Genomic DNA, 21,086 nt, shown 5'->3' with positions numbered 1-21,086 from the left:
ATCATGAATTTAGATATATTTCGGTGAGAATTTCAGGAGTGGATGAAAGGGGATTTTAGATTTTTAAATGGCAATGTTACGGATGCAATGTAATCAACCCTAGAAATAATTATAATACCATGTTGTATTGAAAAATAATGGTTATGTAGTTACAAACGTTAACTGCATGATAAAATGCTAGTGACCGTAGCGCGGGATCTTAAAAAAATAATAATATTCTAATAAAATTTTAATTATTTTCATTAAATTTATTTTAAACTAAACATAACATAAGAATAATTAAGCAAATTTCTTAAGTACAGGGTTTATCCTAATTGAATTTAATTCAGCATGTGTACTCTTTACATTTTCTTTCCCTTTATTTATTTAGCAGCACATGAGAACTTGATGTAGATTTGCTGGTTGAGAAGTGCAGCAAATATTATCAGGCAACACTACTATAAACAAAAGGGGGGGGTACATGCATGAATAAATTTAACGACATTCGCACTGCACTCAAGCCCACCTGCCCCAAACCCAAATCTTTTGTTAAGCAGCCCAGCACTTAGAACACATAATTTAAAACTAAGCTAGGAAAAAAAATGTCCCAAACAAGAAGTCTTTTCTCTCTTTTAAATAGGGTGGATTATAACAATCCTTTTTCCCCATTATGTCCTGTTGAGTGTCATATTTAGATGAGCATCATTTTTTATACAATAAGCCCAATTCTAAATCTTTTAAAACAGCACTGTATAGATGGTTATTAATCATTTAAAACCTGTGCATGTCTCTACAATATCAAGCATCACCAAGAGATGTAATTTCTCTCATATAATTTAATTTGATGGTTTTTTAACCAAAAAAGAAAAAGAAAAGCTAAAAACATGCCGTAATTGGTGAAGAAAAGCTGCGCAAAACCCAATGCAGAGCCATATGAATGAACCATCATCATCAGTGCAAACTATCTGACCCCGCATTTTAAGTACCAAAACAGCGATCTCCAGCATCTCCCAAACCCGGAACTATAAACCTGATAAATAATACACGAAAATTTGGTATACATGGACTTCATGATAAAATAAAACAGGCTCATTAATAGCTTAAAAAATTAAAATCAAATCAGCGAGATACCCATGCTCATTAACAACTGGGTCTATCATTCCCGTGTAGACATGAAGCCTGAAAAATTAAACCAGCACTCAGTTTCACAGAACTTGATGGAATAAATATGAAAATAACATAAGCGGTTCGTATAAAAGCTTACCCTGGAAACTTAGTGCTGAGCTTCTGAAGAGCAGGAGGGGAAGCAACAGCAGATATCTGCAGCAGTTGCTAACAATTTAGTAATGGGAGCATGAAATGGATAAAAAAATCGTTGAACGTTTGAATGAGCATACGATTTTTATTTGCTTGTTGTTTAGCCCACGCTCTGTCAGCAAGTCAAGAGCTTTCACTATTGTGCCACCTGTGATGGAGTTTGGATGAAGGATGAGTAATGGGTAAAGCTCTTTCTTTCATAATAAATGGAAAAAACAAATTTAAAACTGTCCAATTACATATAGAAACGAATTGTTCATTAGGGGTGGCCTCAAGTTTTTAGATATGCTTTGGCGGAGAAAAAAATTTCTTGGAAAATTGCATTGGGAATCATAAAGATTAATATTTTTAAAAAATCAAATAGCAATTTTCTTATAGCCACGACTCTCCAACCAATCTGGTTAAAAAAAAAATAACTTTCCACCACAAGCATTTTTAGAAAACATTAATAAAATAGTTTCTCAAGTAGAAATATGGTAGCGGTTTAAAACTCAAAACAAACAGAAAGTTATGGGTGTTTTTAAAAAAATTATGCATTTGATGTTGTATTCCTTCCAACATATTTGTAACTGCTCAAAAGAATTGTTTCAGCATACAATAGCTAAAACAAATGTTACTTTTCTACATGTTAAAAGAAAATATTTTTGTATTAAAGACTGACTATGGGTAGAAAATAACAGTATTAAACCCAATACATTATTATAATTGTTATATTATTCTTCTTTTGATCTGTCAAATGAAAATCTAAAAAGCTGAGGAATTGATGTGCTAGTATAATTTGTAGTTTGAACATGAAAAATGATTTATTTGGCTATCAAGATGATAATGTGCAATGACCTTTTATTTACTACGAAAATTCTGTTTATTATACTACAATGCATGTTTGATTATGTACAATGTAAAGAAACAAAGTTTATTCATTCCAATGGCCATCTGCCTCGACAACAAAAAGTTTACGAGAGATACAGCAGTAAAATATTTGTTAAGACAGTTATAACGGGTAAGATGGTTCCTCCATCAAAAAGTTTGTCATAAAATTTTGGAAGAATTTAGAAATTGATAATACACGTACAGAAAGCCTGGAAATAGAGACTGAATTTATAATAGGTTATCAAAAATGCTTTTCAAAAGTGGCAGGAAAAAAATACTATTGACACTTGTAATGAACATGAAGTCAAAAGTCTTAAAAAGAAATAAGAAGCAAAGTAAAAGCTACAACTTTTGATGACTTATATTATAAGCTACGTTCAAAAGATAGAGAGTAAGTGAATAAAATATAAGTTAAGAGATCTAGGAACTTTGATTAGCTAAATACATTAGAAATGAAGATAATAAGATTTTAAGTTAAAATATATCAAGAGAAATTCTAATTTTAAAAATTATTAAATAAGAATTTTAAACAATAAATAATCTTAAAAGAGTATAATAAACATAATAATGAGATATAACATATATTAGACAATAAAAGTGAAGCATTGCTACCTCAAATGTAGATAAATATAGACAAAAACTCGGGTCATTATCAAAATTTGAAGAGCTTTAAAAGATACTGTAGTGGTTTGATTTTTTTTAAAAAAAAAACAAATTATTGAAGACTACAAGGAGGTCGAATGATTGAAGAAGTAATTTTATACCAATATTTAAGAAAAAATAAAAAAATAAGAAAAATTATGTCACATCAAAGAACACATTTGGTTGTATATAAAAAAAAAAGGCTCACACTGAAAGAAATTTTTGTGCTAGTAAAATAGATCTTCATAGAGTTATTTTATTGATATTTGGAAGGCAAACTATTGTGTGCTAATATATTTAATTTATTTTAGAAATTTGATAAAATAAAAAATATTGGTTGTGGTTTTATCGTGAATTTATTTGAACAGGAATTGAAAAAATAGATGAAAGGGGATGCTAGTTTTGTAAATAGCAATGTTTTGAGTGCTATGGATGTATATTGCCCAATGACAGCTCCAAACTGTTAAATTTATGAATAATGCATTATTTGCCAGTATTAAAAGAATTAATGATGATCAAAGAGTTTTTAATAAAAATAAAATTACATCAATGATCAACACTACATGATGAAAGAATATCACAAACTAAAAGATAAGTATTATAAAGCTGCAATTATCAACTACATTCTATAGACTTGAGTGTGTAATAGTCACTAATAACTAAATTGACCATGAAAAAAAAAGATAATTTTGAGAATGAATGTACAACAGCAAGAAAGTACACATTAAGAAATTATTATATTATAAGAACAACTGGAAAAGCACCTATTTAAGATAATATGATAAGAAATGAATTTATATGGTATGAAAACATAAAAAAGAACGCCCATAAGATGGCAGAAAAAGGGATTTAGTAATAATAGGTTTACACCTGATGCATTATCTTCGTTAGCCTTTGCCTAAATCTTGAACAAATATATCTACTTTTAACATATATTAAAAATAATTTCAACATAAGAATCTTATATCTTAAAACAAATTGAAAACAGTATTCCAAATGACTAATATAATTAGGGCTGCAAGAAAAGCTCATTTTTTGCGAAAAGCTCATGTTCGGCTCATTAAGTAGCTCATGTCGGCTTATTAAGTAGCTCATGTTCGGCTCGTTTGTTAAGTAAATGAGCCGAACACGAATAATTTTTTAAGCTCGAATTATAAACGAACTGAACACAAACAGCTCTTTGTTCACTTGTGTTCGGCTCGTTTTAGCTTGAAATAAAAAAAAATCATATAATTATTTATATAATAATATATTATATAGATTATTTATATCTAAATTTAAATCATAATAGTTCGTGTGGTAATGTGGTTATGTGTCTTCTTTTGCATAGATTTGGTTCAGGTTCAAATTCAACACTAGATCTATCTTTTTCAATTAATTTTAACGAGCCACTTTTGAGTCAAACACGAACAAGAATATTTAAATTGAGCCGAATACAAACACACTGTTCACGAGTCAATTTCGAACACGAAACACGAGCAATTTCGAGCAAGCCAAACATGAGCCTAGCCCGAGCTCGCTCAAGCTCGGCTCATTTACAACCCTAAATATAATAGATGATATTCCTATATTCAAATGACTCCAAAAAAGGGGGAAAATCATGAGTCATGTAGTTGTCATGTTGAGCTTGCATTTTAGAAACCAATTCTAGGGGTTTCGACAATCCGTGCCAGTGTCCAGCACAATATTGTGCCATGTCCGAGAGAAATTTATATTTGGCATGCTAGACCATATATATTCTTGTAATTTGAATGTCTATGCATGCCAACCTTTACCAAGCACAAAATAAATTACAATCAGAAGAAAATTCTGTCCAACTTCTTTAAAAAAAAAAAAAAAATCTAATCATATCTAATCATTTTAGTAATTATCAGAAGAAAATTCTGTCCAACTTCTTTAAAAAAAAAAAAAAAAATCTAATCATTTTAGTAATTAAAATCAGATCAGAAGACACAATACAGGGATAACAAACGCTTAAACAAAGGTTATCAAGAAACCCTTCTAAGTATCGCAAGTCAAAAAATCAAGATTTATTAGTGTAACGACCAGCCAATTAATAAAACACATTTTCTACAGCAATGCACCACATGACCAAATCAAACACTGGTAGACAAGACAAAACCGAAAAGATTTGAAGATCCGAATGGAACTACTCCATTACTCCATGCAATGCATCAACTAAACATTTACTGGATATTGAACATTCTCTATTGTCATAAACCAAAACACCATTCTTATTTTCTGCAAATAAACTAAATTTTTGGCTTATTCTAGTTAACGGAATGGGATAAAAGATATGACATTCAGGGTCATAATTCATTCTATGTAAGAACTTAATTTTTCTATTAGAATTCTTCCTGTAACAAGAACAATTTTCATAACCATTTTTAATTATTAGAAATTATATTAGATTCTATTGGGTAATCTTAGAAATTCATGAAGGAAATTACACATATCTAGATTAATATAGAACATAAAACATGGATAAATAAGTAAACAGAATACCAGTCGCTAGCATGGGATCCACAACAAGAACACGAGAATCTTCAGGAAACTTTTCGGGCAAACTGCAATAGTCAAATGTGACAATTAAATTCATTTTTTCTGTCACAAAGAGCAAATATATGAGAAAGAATCAACTATAATCAACAGGCCGACTTGAACCAAAAACACCATGTCACCTTATTTTGCAGAAAAGAAAATCATTTCTGGAAAGCGAATGAGTGCGTAGCCAAAATTAAATTCACACAATACTTGTCCAACGGACAAGTACAAGATCAAGTAAATCACAACTTTAACTCATTCTAAATAGAATATACTTTCTACTCAAGTCCTTCACTGTCCCATGGATCACCAAAAATGTTTCCAAAAGTTCCGGTCACTAAGTCCACTTAATTTTACAAAACAAGCAATCTTTGAAGTTTAAATTCGCCACAGAATAAATTGAAGTTTTTCAAATTTCTAGCATTCAAAAATATTCACCAAATACTATTCAATTTTCTAGCATTCAAAAATATTAACCAAATACTATTATCTTAAGAGTTTCTTTAAACTTCTAAGATGAGATTTTTTGTGAGCTAGAATCAAACTCCAAATGAAGATCTTAAATGAACAAACATTTTCGAAGTTCCCCAAAGCCAACACAAAAAAATTGAGGGGTATACTAATTTTGACAGAAGAACCTGGGGATACTTAAGATAACACCGGTGGTTAAAAAGCCTAAAAATATAGGCATAATCAATGCGTGTCATGACAAATGTGAAAGTGGACAAAATCCAGTTAGGAAGAAATTTGATAAATAAAAATGCAATGAAGCACATGATTAACCAAAATCTTTTGAAAACGTCAGTCATTTCCAAAATGAACGGAGATAACATGAACATTTGAGAACCAAAATAGTGCTTCCAAGAGTATAAGGATAAAAAAAGATGTAGAAGTCAAAGGAAGCTTAAGCTCATAAAATTATGGCAATATCATTGCAAACCTAAAAAAAATAATAATAAAATACATTTCCTGCTGTATATATTAAATAAGATCAGGCCAAAAATGACCTCTCCTTTACCTGATGCATGATCGACAGATATAGTGACTAAAAATCAAAACAAGCTGGGATGTTATGATAAATTCCATATCGATAGATCCATTGAAGGGCACAATTTTTATAGCACATTCCATTCTGCCATCCATCCATATAGCAAGTTTGGCAAGCCCATTTGAACCCTATACAGAAACTCGCCCGGCTATTCTAAAATATGATCACACCGCACATGATCATTTCATTATCTTATGTGCGATCGCCATGACATGTGAACAAATCAAAGCTAGCGAGGAGTTTTAAAACCCATTAAAATCCTATATAAATTTTCGTGTGAGAGCTATGATCACTCCACACCTGAATAATTTCACTGCCCTATGCATGATCGACATATAATACAGAAAATATCAAACAAATAGGGATAGATAAGCTAAGTAGTTCAAAACTATTGGATCTAGAATGATCAATAGAGATTCATCTATGTATCAGATTGTACTTTCATGATTTCCATATGCCCAAATCCATGAAGTTTCTCATATCTTATAGCATGCCCAAGATGCACGTCATAGATTGAGTACAACAAATAAAAAAGAAAACATAAATTTTCAAGGAAGGTACATTTGAGAAATTTAAATCTCTTAAAAAATATATATGAACGAGAGAATTCTCATTCTCATTTACAACTTTTCCACCAAAAAAAAAAAAAAAAAAATCATGTTAAAATTAGCAAGAAAATATGCTTGATGAGATAACTTGATTGGAGCCAAAACCCAGTTGCCCGGACATGAATATAACAAACTAGGGCCAACTAGTAAAATAAATTAATTGCTGGATGAAAGATTAAGTATTTGTATTTTACATAATTCACGCCTAAAATCCACATTCAATAATGCTCCAGCTCTGCTCCAACAAATTTCCAAAATGATCTAGCACTTGAAGCACACCATTGCTGAGTAGTGCTTGTAACCACCAGCCTAGAATTGTATACAAGAGTCCAATTTGTCCTAAGTGTAATCAGCGGCTCTAATACTAGTAATTGGTTGAAGATGGGTGATGCAATCCTGTGGATGTGGATCAATATACTAGGGGCGAGAAACTCATTAGACTAGGAATCTTAAAGCAATGAAAAGGAGCAAAAAAATTAGTATGTCAAAGACAAGCTTGCTAATTAATAATCCAAATGGAATTAAAACATTTACACTTAATCCTAAACCATAGATAAAGGAAAAGAGTCCAAACATAATAATAAAAAAAGTCAATAGCATACAATCTACAACTCAAAATAAAACGATTACTTCCAATCAAACATTCACATTTTTAATGCTACCAGCTTCTACAGAGTATATTTGAAAATATCTTTAATATGGCACCACAATAAATGTGACAAAGTTAAACCTAAGTCAAATACTTTTCCTTTTCAATGAACATTAGATGAATAAATGAAAAAATAGAAACAACGCTCTTACTTGTTCAAATATATAGTAGGTTGGAGTGTTTTCTCATCCCTGCGCATGCCTTTTCAAAAGAAGGAACCTTTATCATCGTTTTCAATGGAAATACAATCAAGTAGGATAAACATTTATAAAAATCATAAAAATCAGTTGAGATCATAAACCACTCTTGTAAATATAACTATACTTACGGTCTATATAAATATATAGAGAGCTGCTAAACATCCATCAGTTCCACACACAAAGTTGCAGGTGGCAATTTGTGGTTTGAACATTTAAGAATGATCAAGAAATTAGGTTGACCAAAGATAATTTTTTATTCTACATAAGGTTAATATTTCACAGGTCAAATCATTCTTGAAAAATGCTAACGTTTTGAATGAAGAACTATATGTTAAAATAACTAAGTTACATCTGGGCACGTTTCATAGATATTCCCAATTTCTAAAGTGGAATAAAAAGATATAAAATAGAGAAAGATTGAGACAGCCTCCCCTCACCCAGATGGTAAGTTTTTGTTGCGGGAAGGACTGATGAAGCATGCTCTGCAAGAGCAAGACCAGCTCTCAAAATGGGAACAATCTGCCAAGTTAAAAAAATCATGTATAAGTGCATGGCCAGTAAAAAATGAATCATAAAACCTCTTACAAGTGTCCAAAGTGGTTCATCTAATATAGCTTTACATGTGTTAAAAAGTATAGTACTCGACCACATTACAATGGAACAGACTCCTATGATGGTATTTAATGAAAACTTGCAAAAAAGAAAGTTGAATAAAAGACAAACCATCACAGGCTCCCTTGGATCAATAAATTCAACGGTAGCCATACCCAACGGTGATTGAATCTCTCCAGAGATTGTAGGCTGCCAAGAATTGCGACATAATAATTAGACCAATAAAGTCAAAATTTAAATGAAAGGAATATAATCCTGAATGAAAGCAAAATAAAGATTCAAACCCATCTTATGTAAAATCCAATTTCTATAACATCAACTACTTGAATGAATTATACCTCCACATGAATAACTACTAAATGAGAGGAGAAGCCTAAAACAGAGCTGCGCCTACAAATTTATTTCCACAAGGATCACCAAATGCCAACAAGTACTGACACAAATGGTATAAATGGTCACTTTTTGATAGTGATCCACCAATATAGGCATTGGGATAAAAACCGTCCACCTGTAATACATTATCTAGAGATTTCTATGTGAGATAATATCATGGTAGTTGAACATTTAACAATAAAGAATGGTCATGATCCAATCAACTCTTAAAATAATCTATCAACATCAAATACCGCACTATTAGAGTTTTTCTAATGTTGACTGGAGCAAGAGTTTAAACCATATGGAACAAGATTTATCCAGAAAGAAACATTGATAATACTTAGAATGAAGAAGTTTGATCAAACATAAAAGCTAAACCATAACAAAGCAAATGAAATTCAAATTCATATGATAATGAGAGCTCAAGATTCATGTACATTGAAAACTTAGCAATCAATATGTTAATCCTTGAATCCATACAATATGTTAAGGTTCAACAAAATAGTATAAATAGGGAGAGGCATGTAAAATAAATGATTAGAGACCCCTATTTCTGATCAAAGTCCAGGGATTTTTTATTTTATTTATTTATTTTTTGTTGTCTCAGTTCAAATAGAGTCATCTTTTGGAGAGAGGCTGAAACTAACAATTTATCATCAACATAGCAAAAGCGAAATTTTTTGGTATTCCTTTTCTAAATCCATATTCTCCATTCATTACCATTAAGTGTTGTACAATGTGCCAATCCTATTTTCTGCATTTTTTTAGCACAACATCTAGCTATGTAATCATTGATCTATTTATCATCCTTCATAATACTTCAGCATTAATTTCCTATACACAACTAACTGGTTCATCCTCTAAACCTCTATCTAAATGCACGAACAATCAAAGGATGGTTTTCTCATCGAGAATGCAATCCATGTATATTGATTCTTACTTTTTTGTTTCCTAGTTCATTTCCAGTGTAAAAATATTCCTATAATGACACAGCTCCTATATGAATGGGAAGTATTTTCTAGTATTCTGAAGTATTCTATTATGATTTGTTTATTATTGCAAGATTTTGATTTAACTTATTGAGTTCTATATCAGCACATATGAAGCTCAAATCATTACACTTTCCACTAATATCCTTGTTTCTATAAATTAGTTTGTTCCCACTGTTGCACCGTTCCAGTCCTCACTGCTAGTCAAGTTCAATGGCTACCCTGATTTCACTGTTCTGACTATCTTATGGTTGCCACTAAAAGGGTATATGAGTAAGAACAAGCTCAAGCCACCCTTGACTCAAGCTTGAGCTTAATTCTATGAGTTCGAGTCAACTAGTGAGCCAACTATATTAATATGAAAGAGAGAAATCAATGTTTATTCTTAGCTAGTTTTATAATAAAATGACAAATAGAATGAGCAATTAAGAGATAAATGATAAAAAATCAATCAATGTTAAATGTAAGATATCATTTTTGACGCGTTTTTAATAATTTAAAGATAAAACATTAAATTTTAATATATTTTGCAATGTATTTTATATTAATATTTTCTTAAACAAGCCAGCTCATGAGCTAGCGAGTCGAGCCAGGGCTGGCTAAAGCTTAGCTTGTTGGTTCATCAAGCTAAGCTCATGAGCCAATTATCTAAATAAAACTTCCAGGTATGTGGAAACTACTTAAAAATTAAGTATTAAAAAAAAATTCAATTTTCCTATGTTATTGTTGTTGAATGTATTTTCTTAAGTCTGTCACAAGCATGGATGACTACTTTCAAGGCAAGCTTCTTGAAACTGCATGAAGCCTAGTTCAACCTTCAAATGATTAAAAATATTGTTATTTCAGTTGAAATGCGGAGCTCCGATGGCAGAGGCTTATCTCTCCAACCTAAAAGCCCCGCGTTCAATTTATGTCGGATACGACTCCCAAAAAAACATTATTATTGTTTTAACTTGTTTAATCGTTTTTTTTATGCATGAGTACACTTTGGTCAAATGTGAAATTTTTCATTATTTTTAAAGCATTAACCTAATTATCACAGGCAATTTTAAATTAGTACACTTTATATTAATTTTGAATTTAGGTAATGATTTCATTATTAATTGCTACTAGTTTTTTACATTGAAATCGACTAACTTTTTTGCTAAAATTAAAAGTTGGCAACACCCAAGTATTGTGATCTTTTTGTGTTGTCATGGTACATCTCACCCTAAATTGCAATAGTAATTAAAGACCTTAACTATCCTATATCATCTGATCTTCAAAAGTTTTACTTTCATTCTCCCTCTAATATAATCTTTAGAGTTACTTGGTTCAATAAACAATAAATGCATGACTTTACATTTGTGTGTTTGTATTGAAGAAAAATAAAATCAATGTAAAATAAGGTCGTCAACTGCAATGACAATCAACGATGACAGCATCAGCAGGCAGCCGTTGGCGAAGGCGTGCAACGATAAACAGTGGCAGGCAACGAGCGTCAAAAGGCGGGCTTGTCGGAGACAGTGTGCAGCAGACAACGACAACGTGCATGCTATGGTGGATAATTGTGGTCGGTGATCATAACATGCAAGCAATAGCCGCGGCCAGCGACATGCGATAGAAGGTAGTTGGTGAGCACCGGTCTGACGTTGTCGTGTAGTATGTATTCGCCTAAATATGACAAATTTAAAATATATTGAAAATGAAACAAACACTGCATTTGAAATAAATTAATATCTTATTATGTATTTGACGGGGGAGCTTATCGTGGACGCGGTACTGTAATCGTTACAGTACCGAAGATGTGTTATTGTAGTTGTTGCTGCAACAACGGGTCTCTCTTTCCTATTGGATTCCCTACCTTATCTATCACCTTCCACTTCTATCCCAATTTCAAATTCATTCCTTTCCCATCACCCCTTCTTTATTTATTTTCTATTCTTCTACTTGCCTAATCTATCTATTAACTCTCTCTTATGTATATACATGTAGTTTTCTAAGGTTGTGACCGTTTTTTATGAGTGCTGACTTTGAGGCATTTTTCCCCTCTGGGGGTTGTATCCAACGGCGAGAAGGTGCTCCAACTGTAACTCATCTAAAATGGCGACCGTCTCCAAGTGTCCAGGTGGTGCTCCGGTTGTAGCTCGACCCCGATGAGATATGTATCTTTCCACAACCCCCCTCCGTCCCCCACTTCCAGCAACCGCAAACTATATTCTCCACTGTCGCACCAGCCTTCCAACCACCTACATGTTGTCCATGCCTCCCACCGACCAACCCAATCACCATCCATGCTGGTGTTTGCTGCCTGTAGCAGCTATCCCGTTGTTGCCATCCCATCCCACACCCTTCAAGTTGTTGTTTATTCTGTTGGGTGATGTCCCGACCACTAGTGACATCTTTCAGGTTGTCCTCCACACTTCCGGGGTTGTCCTGACCCCCACCGACTTCTTCTAGGTCGTTGTCCACACTTTTGGGGTTGTCTTGACCCCCACCAACTTCTTCCAGGTCGTTGTCCACCATCTCTAACACATCCTAGCAGATTTCCCTTCCTCCAGCTTCCTTCCGACTGGTCGTCGGCCATCACCAACACCTCCCAACAGGCTGCCATGTTGTCACCAACATCCTCACCACAGTCGTAGCTCTAATTAGAGTCTATATATTATATTTTTAAGATTGTGTTGCTATTTTTGGTGTTGTTTGTTTCTATGAGGAGAGTATTTATTTGTAATTGTTGGAATTAACAATATTATTAGTATTTCGTTGCAGTTTGGGCTTTCCTCCGATATCAGTATTCCTTTTATACAACATTCTAAAATCTTAGAATGTGTGAAAGAACACAATAAAGGGATATGTATGTTATATGATGGGTAAGGAAAGCACGAGGAAAGATGTCGAACGAAAAAACAACGATATTATGCTGTCAGTGTGGCCAGTGACAAGACAACAAATCGGAAGCAAAAAATAGCAATATGATGCTGCCAAACAATAAGTTGCATCAAGTTTGATAATTGTTGAGCAGAAAATAGCAGTTGACCAATAACGAGAATGTATGGGCAGTTAGGGGGATCTACCATCTGTTCCCGAGCAAGATACAAATACACCACTTACAAAAGGAAAATGATACAACTTTCCAGAGAGCATAAAACAGATCATAAAATCTCCAAACACAATAACAATAACAAAAGTTCTCTAAAAAAAAAACAAACACATAAATAGTCACCCATATAGAAATAAACTTAATTAGAAAGAAAAAAGAAAATGATGCTAGAAAAAGAAAAAAAATGTTGAATTTGATAACGGAGCATAAAATACCGTTGACAGGATTTCAGGGGCGGAACTCGTGCCCAGCTTGTCTCACAATCACGGGAATCATAGAAACTCATAATACTATAGAATTCTATGGGTTTTTACGGAACTTCAACTCCCGCGTCATTCTCCCAGTTAGCATAGATTCTTTTCTCTAGAAACTTCTGAAATCGATCTATCACCACCATAATAAAGTATTTAATTGCTTTGCCTGAGACAGTCTCACTATAAAATCTATGCTAACATCCATTTCAGGCAACTCTAAAACACATGTCCTTCCAAAGTCTATCTTGGTATAATAAATAACCATCATTCTTCAGCACGATCAAAACTGAAGCTGCATCTGGGCTACTATGACAAACCAAGCCTTTAACCATCACATGTGTAATATATTTTTGCAATTTCTCATACTTGGGTGGTCGCATCGCAAAGACAAGTTGACTAAGAAGAAAAAATCTCGGCCTAGGATCTATGACATGTTGAATCTCTCTCTATGATAGCCCCCATAAGGTAAATTGTCAATCAAAACATCCGATAACTCTCTCAACAGAAGTTCCCCCATTTCTAGCATCGTCTTCTTGGACTCACTACCTTCTATGATAACCAAAGCTAATCCTATTTGAGTCTCTCTCATAAGCTTAACTTGAACCACTAGCATATTTTCTTCTATGTAATGGTAATCCTCGTTGACGTTGATAATCCCCTTTGATAATCCTCTTTGAAGCCTTCATTCTCTCCTATGTCACTGTCAATTTTATTGAACTACTCCCAGCTCAATGAAAAATACTCTTCTGTATGGGCAATTGGATGCAATATGCCCAAAATCATGACACATTGAGTAATTTTTGGTTGGGATGGATTTAGAAGTTATTGATGGTGTCCACATTTTCTCCACTCTATATGGGTTTTCGTCTAATTAGTCACCTTGGATGCTTCATTGGGTGCAATCTTGCTTCCTGATCCAATGGTCAAACCCTCTTTTAAGAGTGATGTGGATCTAATACTATAATTTTGTTTCTTCGCCTTTAGGGCTAGGGTCTGAATATCTTCTAATGCCCAATAGGGTTGTAATTGGACCACATTGAGAATAGACAGCCACAATTCTCCCAGATATCAAGCTACGGTATTCTCCAAAGGCTCCACTACCTCACACTTCAACATAGGCTCCTTGAACTCAGCGGTGTACTCTATTGAGAGATATTGCTGTTGTACATGGCAAAATCTCAAGAACATGCCATGTTAATGTGTTAATAGATACATCCACTGTATCTCCCTTTTCATCTTGGACCAGATTGTGGGTTCACTTTTTCCCTCTGGTTAGTGTAGACATTTAAAATTTTTCCACCATATAGATGTACTTTTCTTTTACTTAATGGCGCCTAACTTTATCATTTTATTAGATGGGATATCACTGTATTCAAAGACATGCTCTGTTATCTAGAGCCACTTGACCAATTCATCTGGATCCATGTGACTATTAAAATCTGATAATCAATCTTAACCCCAAAATTTTGACTTCTCTGATATTCCATGACAAATTATCGTTGTATTACTACTTCATCACTGGAAATTTCCCAATGAAAGGGGTTTAATTCTTCTCCTCGATCTGGCGAGTTACTGTTGTGGCTATAGGTGATCTCACATGATTGTCTCATCTTAAAGGCAACAAGTTTTTGTTGCATTTGGAAGATTTCTTACTACATATCCTCCATACAAAATTCATGGACGACTCTTTTCAGATTTCTCCTAAAAGACATTATGTCATTTTCTCTCGATCAAGTTATTGATGGGTGTTGGATCAAGATTTCAACAGATGTAGAATTGCAAAAGTTTGCTCGTGAGGCTTAGGTTTTGGTGACCGATGTCACGATGAAATTTTTGAGAAGGTAGGAATGTTGAATTCTGAAAATTTAAGGTTGAGGGTAGGAAATACGGTAGGAATGGTTAGGATATGATGAAGATAGTTTTTGTGGACTTTTGGATTTAGGGCAAGAAAGACAAGTCCCTAAAAATCTAAAGTTTGACATACCCTGATACTAAATGATATTGTTTTATGGAGACTAAAAGCTATGAAAGATGACAAGTAAGAGAAAGGTATGTTGTAGGATGGGTAAGAAAAGTAGGAGGAAAGAGGCCAGATGAAAGCCGGGAGTGAAAGGCAGTGGAACAATGAATCAGAAGCAGAAAGCAATGGTCTTCTACTATCAAACAGTAGGTTGCAACAAGTTTGATGACTATTCAACTGAAAATAGTAGTTACCAGGTGAATCAACGAGGTATAGGTGGTGAGGGGGATCCATTGCCTATTCCTGAGCAAGATATTGATGCATCACTTTCAAAAGGAAGAGGATAAACACAATAACAATAGCAAAGTTCCCCCAAAATAAAATAAAATAAAAACATAAATAGTCTCCCCTACATAGATAAACCTAATTAGAAAGAAAAAATAGGAAATAAGACTAGAAAAGAAAAAGAATTATGTTGAATTTGATCGCAAAGCATAAAATCTAGTTAACAAAAATTTCACATGTGGGACTCGTGCTCAGCCCATTCCGCAATTATGAGAATCACGGAAACTCACAATGTCGTTGGATTCTGAGGGTTTCTATGGAACTTTAGCTCCTGCATCACTTCTTCCTAAAACAAAACAATCAAATATTCAAAATCACTACATTTGTGATGCAATACCTCCATTTTACTTGAAACCAAATTACCTCTCTGATATTTTCTTTTTGACACTCAACAAGGCTACTTTTCACTTTTTTGTTGCCCAACGCTTATCAATATAGTATAGCTAATCTAACAAAAAAATTATAAAATCTTCCTTTAATTCTTCATAATGTTCCCTTTAAAGTGTTTATTAGCGTATGAAAATATCAACTTGAAGGTTCTTTGAAATTTGAAGAGTGATGCATGTTTATTTAGATGCTCCTTAGAATATTGTACTCATGTTTCTATTATAAATAAAGGAGTTCTCTAGTAAATAATGCACTCAACAAAAAGACCTTTCTCACTCAACCAAACCTCCTTTCTTCTTCAACTAGCATCACCTTACCGGCCCCTTCTTTGTCCCTTAGCCTAACATGTAGTCGGGATTCTTGGTACACTTGTCTCTCTATTCACCGATGTCATGCTACCTGCCAATGCACGTTGCAAATGCATCATGCCTGCATCCCATTGCTAGCACGTGTTGCATCTCTAATGAATCCTCAAGTGCATAGAACTTCACAAGTTTGCACACTATCACTCAACTATTTCTAACATCAATCATCCCACAACCTTTATAATCCAAGCTAACTCTCAAGCTTTCCATCTCCCACACTCTCTCATGATGTTATATCCTTTCAACCTCATGTCAATGAATCAAAACCCTCCACCGCCATTAACACTGCAATCAAATTCAATGGTATAACTTATTTCTTGTGGACAAAGGACTTTTGCTTCTTCGTCAGTTCTCATAACAACCTCCATCATTTTGGCACTTCTCCATATTGCCAATGACAACATAAGTTTGCAAAGTAGCATGCTTAAGACAAAAATATTTTTACCTAAATGGTCAACAGTCCCGAAACCTATATAATATCAATTGTCTTTTTTTAAGACTCTACAAAGAAGACATGACTTTCTTCGCCCTCTCTACTTTTAAAAATGTAAAACATATGACTATTACCCTCTCCAGCATGAGATATTCTCTTCAATAAAACACTAAGCAGATACATGAACATAACGGTACATTGATACATGAACATTAAAGCATATTGAAAAGAAAATGAGATAAGTTACTTCAATATCATCACTTCATTATTGATCTAATTATGACATCAATGGAATGAACAGATTCTTGCAACCAATTGTACCTTTGTCCTACATCCTTCATTATAGAATGTGCAAGTTCTAGTATCATCCCGAACATTACATTGGCTCGCTTTGGATATTTTGCACCATTAAGCTCAACCACACAAACCCCACCCATGGCCAATTTTCCTTTGGTTGCTAGCACTAAGGGTGGTTGTTAGAGTTATAGATGTGGTATCTAGACTAATGATAGTCGTATTCATTGTCTAAGCCATGGCCGTAATTTCTTTTCTCCCTGCCTTCATTTCAATTGAACCAATCATCTTCATGAATATTGTTAGGAAAAGTTTGGTTATCCCTCCATTACCTAGCATACTTCAATAATTTATCTAGCTCGTTTTAGGCGCTCGGGTGCTTTCTCCATCAAATCTATTACTATTTCTCAAATAGCTCAAGAAAAACTGTTGCAACAAACATTCATGTCATCTTTGCTTTAGAATTTATCGTAGATAACTTTATCAGCATATCTTGGGTTTTAAATTCAAGCTTTTCTTCCCATATGATAGGTAATCACCAACAAATTTTCTCTCTTCATACTTCTCTACTCACCATCATTAATGATGATGGCTCCCCCCTCTTATTTTTTAGGAAGGGTATTCTTCGTTCTTCAAATTTCTCATATATTTTCTATGTACCATAATTTTTTTTAAATCTATTGCATTTATTATCTTACCAAATCTCATAATTGTTTGTAACACTAGCACAGATAATGTTTGTCAAAATCCAAGTTCAATGAAAATGATTAAAAGAGGTGTTGAAGCTAGAAAATCCACTAATTGGCAACCAATATCCTGCTTGCTCTCTCTTCTATTATTATTCCACATCATTTTATTGTTGGCATAATGTTTTTGGCAAAATTTGAGCTCAACAAAGACAATTATTTAAGATGTTGAAATTGGTAAAACCTACTATATGGCAACCAGTATCACTTTTGCCATTATTTCCATTATTATTCCATGTCAAAAGCATCGTTGATTGGGTCATCCTCCTCCCATCAGACTTCGGGATTTGTCTCTTTGTGTCTCACTAGGTTTGATTGTCCTCTCTATGAGTTGGATAAATGCTTTCATGTGTTTTTCCTTTCTCCTACCAATGATCATTGTAAGTGTCCTGCTGAGTTAGTCCGCTTGGATATTTAGAGTTCTAGTCCGATCCTTACGTAGGATTTCATCATTTAACCACTTTCATTGAATGTTGTTCAAGAGCAATTTTAGTTGATCAATCAAAAGTTCCCAATATCTTTCAATTTTTTTTATAATGAACTAATAGTTCATTTTTTCACATGAATCAAAACTTTACACATTAAAAGCTTGCTATATCATCAATTGTGTCTCCTCTGCTTAGGGTTGTAAGTGAATCAAAACACTCGATGAGCCGCTCAAACACGGCGCGAGTAATAATTAATCATTCGTGTTTGTTCAAATCTTGAATACACACACACACACACGTGCGTGCACACGTCTATAAGTCATATTCAATGAACTTTCTAAATTTGCCTTCTGCTGAGTAAAAATATGCATTTTGATTATGTTAATCACAATACAATGGTTGCATATTTCTCCATTATCATAAAAAATGTTAATTTCCTTAGCACGGGTTTCGTTTAAACTCCTAACGAAAAAGATGCAAGTAACGTATTATTATTCTTTTCGTTACTGAGTCACTATTTGCAAGAATAAGAAAGCATGGAAGCCTGCACTAAACAATTCCATTTTATGAAATTAAAATGAGCCTTCAAACACAGAGTTCTAATTTGGCGTTGTAGCTCTCTAAGAGAATGGCACAACAACATAACATTTTTTTAAGAAAATGCTCCTATAATTTGACACATTTAAAAGTTATAAAAAGCAAGAGCATCTCATGAATATGCAAAAATCATACAAGACCTTATTCCAAATCCAAATGAAATAACGATAGGTAAAAACAAGGTATGTCCTCATGAAATATTTGACAGAAAGGCCCCATTTACTGAATGTCCAAAATAAAATATGTAAGAGACAAATTTATCTTTTACCGGAAGTGAAATATTCATTACAAAAACATAACTTACAAGCCAATCTCTTGAAGCCTCATAAATAAGTAATCTTCCGAGTTCTGCCATTGCACTCTCTGGCAAAAAGGGGGGCGGGAGTAATTAAGTTATCCACCAAGATAGTAGACATAGCTACAAATAAAGCACTAGACTGATTCTGTAATTTGACAACTCATACAGAATGCAATGGCTGGCAAATTTATATAGGATCACAGGGAAAAATGCAACCTCCTGATTATTAATCAAACCACTAATCATGAGCTAGCTTCAAAATATTTAAAACAATAAGTAAGAGTAGTTTTGAGAATGCTTTATCAACACCAATGATAACATTAGAAACTTCATCCAACAGATGAAGACATAAAATTGTGAACTCCTTAACAGATTTTTTTGTGGTTTACCACAAACAACTATACCTTCATTAAATAAAAATTAAGAAAAAAAGCATACAACTATACCTTCATCATTGATGCCCATAATTTTTTACTCGGAACAACAAAAGACTATACAGCCAGAGTTAACCATATTGAAGAAATTTTTGAACGCTTCCTTCAAGCTTAAGAGAAAATGTTCTGGGGTTATCGTAATTCATGAATAGATTGGTAAACATGCAGTTGTGCTAACAAGGTCAAGAAAATAGCACAGCCCGTTAACTGACAAGCACACGATACAACAATCATCTTCATAATAAAAATAATAAAAGATTGGCATAGCTAGTCACTCACTGAAAATTGCACAAGGAGTCAGCTCGTTCCTGAGGACGGAGATCCAATGCTTTATTAACGGATGTGGCGGCACCATGACCTGCATCCATCCGGATTGAATCAGAACCTTAAAAACAAAGGCCAACGCAAAGAAACACAAACAAATGTGCAAAAAGCAATGAATGAACCCCTTAAAACGACAGATGTAATCAAACAATTGAATACAACCAAAGGGTAAATGCAAAACAAGATCTACCAGCATCCTATCTTCCGACATGGCCTTGTCCTCCATGGCTGTACTGGATTTTGCGGCGCAGACACCAAACCAAGGCCTAGGAATGGAAATCTAGGTTTTCGGATAGAGTTAATGTGTCTGCAAAGAAAAAAACAGCTAACTAGGGTTTCGGCACGGATGAAATGCGACAGAAGCATACCTTTAATGAGGAAGGCGGTGTAGAGAAGGGGAGAGGTGTTGGGAGAAGAGGGGGGCTGAAACATCGGAGAGATTTGTGGGAGAGAAATAGAGACGACCTCAGCGCATCCTTCGAGCGATGTGGCGGGGTATTAAAGGCAGTGACGGCGGCCATTGAAAGGAACTTCAAAAGAGGGCGAAGGATTCGGGATGAAGACAACGGCCACTGAATCACTGTGTCTGTGTGCGAGTCATCGCTCCCAATTTTCTTCGACTATTAGGTGCGGCCAGTTTGGTACGGGACAGCGTCAACGAATTTGTTTAGTTACTCTTACTTTGAGCTCTAGTAACACAGCCTGAGCTTGGTTTATTTGGTCGAGTTTGAATTTGTGCTTGAGCTTAAGTTTATGAATTTGATCCGGCTCAATGAGTTGACTTATTTAATATAAAAGAAAATATTAATTTATGATGATGTTATAATAAAAATGGTGATGAACAAGACGGTCAGTATGCCGTCAACACATTTTCATCATTTGACACCAATCTTAAGTCATTGGATGGATCTAAAGGTAACTTTTTAGTCAGAAATATTTAGATTTCAGTTAAGATTCGTCTAGAACTGTGATTTCAGCAAACATACAATTAAATTGGCTGACATACACTCAAATGAGACGGACCCGACGATACCAAAATTGGTTCAATTCGAGTTAAATCTTGCCCAATTCAAATCAACCACTTTGAGAAGCTTGTCAGGCATAATCAGATGTTCAAACGGATTTTGGATCTGGCCGACCTATAGTCAAATTGAGCATCTCAACAAAACAAATTTAATGAGCCAAATATCTCTCAGTTCCAACATCATTAAGACACTCAAATGTTCATTGAACGTTGTCTGATCAAGGGGATCTCTCTGAATCATCCGATCAGAGTGGCTCATAACTTAATTATTTGCAATATAGG

The 21,086-nt window shown here is 34.0% G+C and overlaps 1 protein-coding gene across 2 annotated transcripts; it reads right to left on the bottom strand.

The window, feature by feature from the left end:
* Positions 1–601: 601 nt before the first annotated feature.
* LOC110031346 (uracil phosphoribosyltransferase) lies at positions 602–20,424 on the bottom strand. Of its 2 annotated transcripts, none has more exons than XM_020734511.1 (12): positions 20,149–20,236; positions 19,971–20,087; positions 19,736–19,814; positions 19,029–19,087; positions 8,581–8,658; positions 8,295–8,376; positions 7,810–7,858; positions 5,314–5,375; positions 1,377–1,444; positions 1,244–1,299; positions 1,111–1,158; positions 602–1,009 (listed from the first exon to the last, which is right to left on the bottom strand). In XM_020734511.1, exons 2-12 carry the CDS (start codon positions 20,004–20,006, stop codon positions 958–960), a joined length of 669 nt encoding a protein of 222 aa, XP_020590170.1. In that variant the 5' UTR covers positions 20,007–20,087; positions 20,149–20,236; the 3' UTR covers positions 602–957. The 2 variants fall into 2 exon arrangements, with proteins under 2 accessions (XP_020590170.1, XP_020590169.1); XM_020734510.1 differs by having other exon boundaries at positions 613–1,009; positions 19,971–20,060; positions 20,149–20,424.
* Positions 20,425–21,086: the final 662 nt, after the last annotated feature.

The sequence above is a fragment of the Phalaenopsis equestris genome, unplaced genomic scaffold, assembly GCF_001263595.1.
Source record: "Phalaenopsis equestris unplaced genomic scaffold, ASM126359v1 Scaffold000803, whole genome shotgun sequence".
In the NCBI taxonomy this organism is placed as follows: domain Eukaryota; kingdom Viridiplantae; phylum Streptophyta; class Magnoliopsida; order Asparagales; family Orchidaceae; genus Phalaenopsis; species Phalaenopsis equestris.
This window is presented reverse-complemented; position numbering and strand designations above follow the sequence as displayed.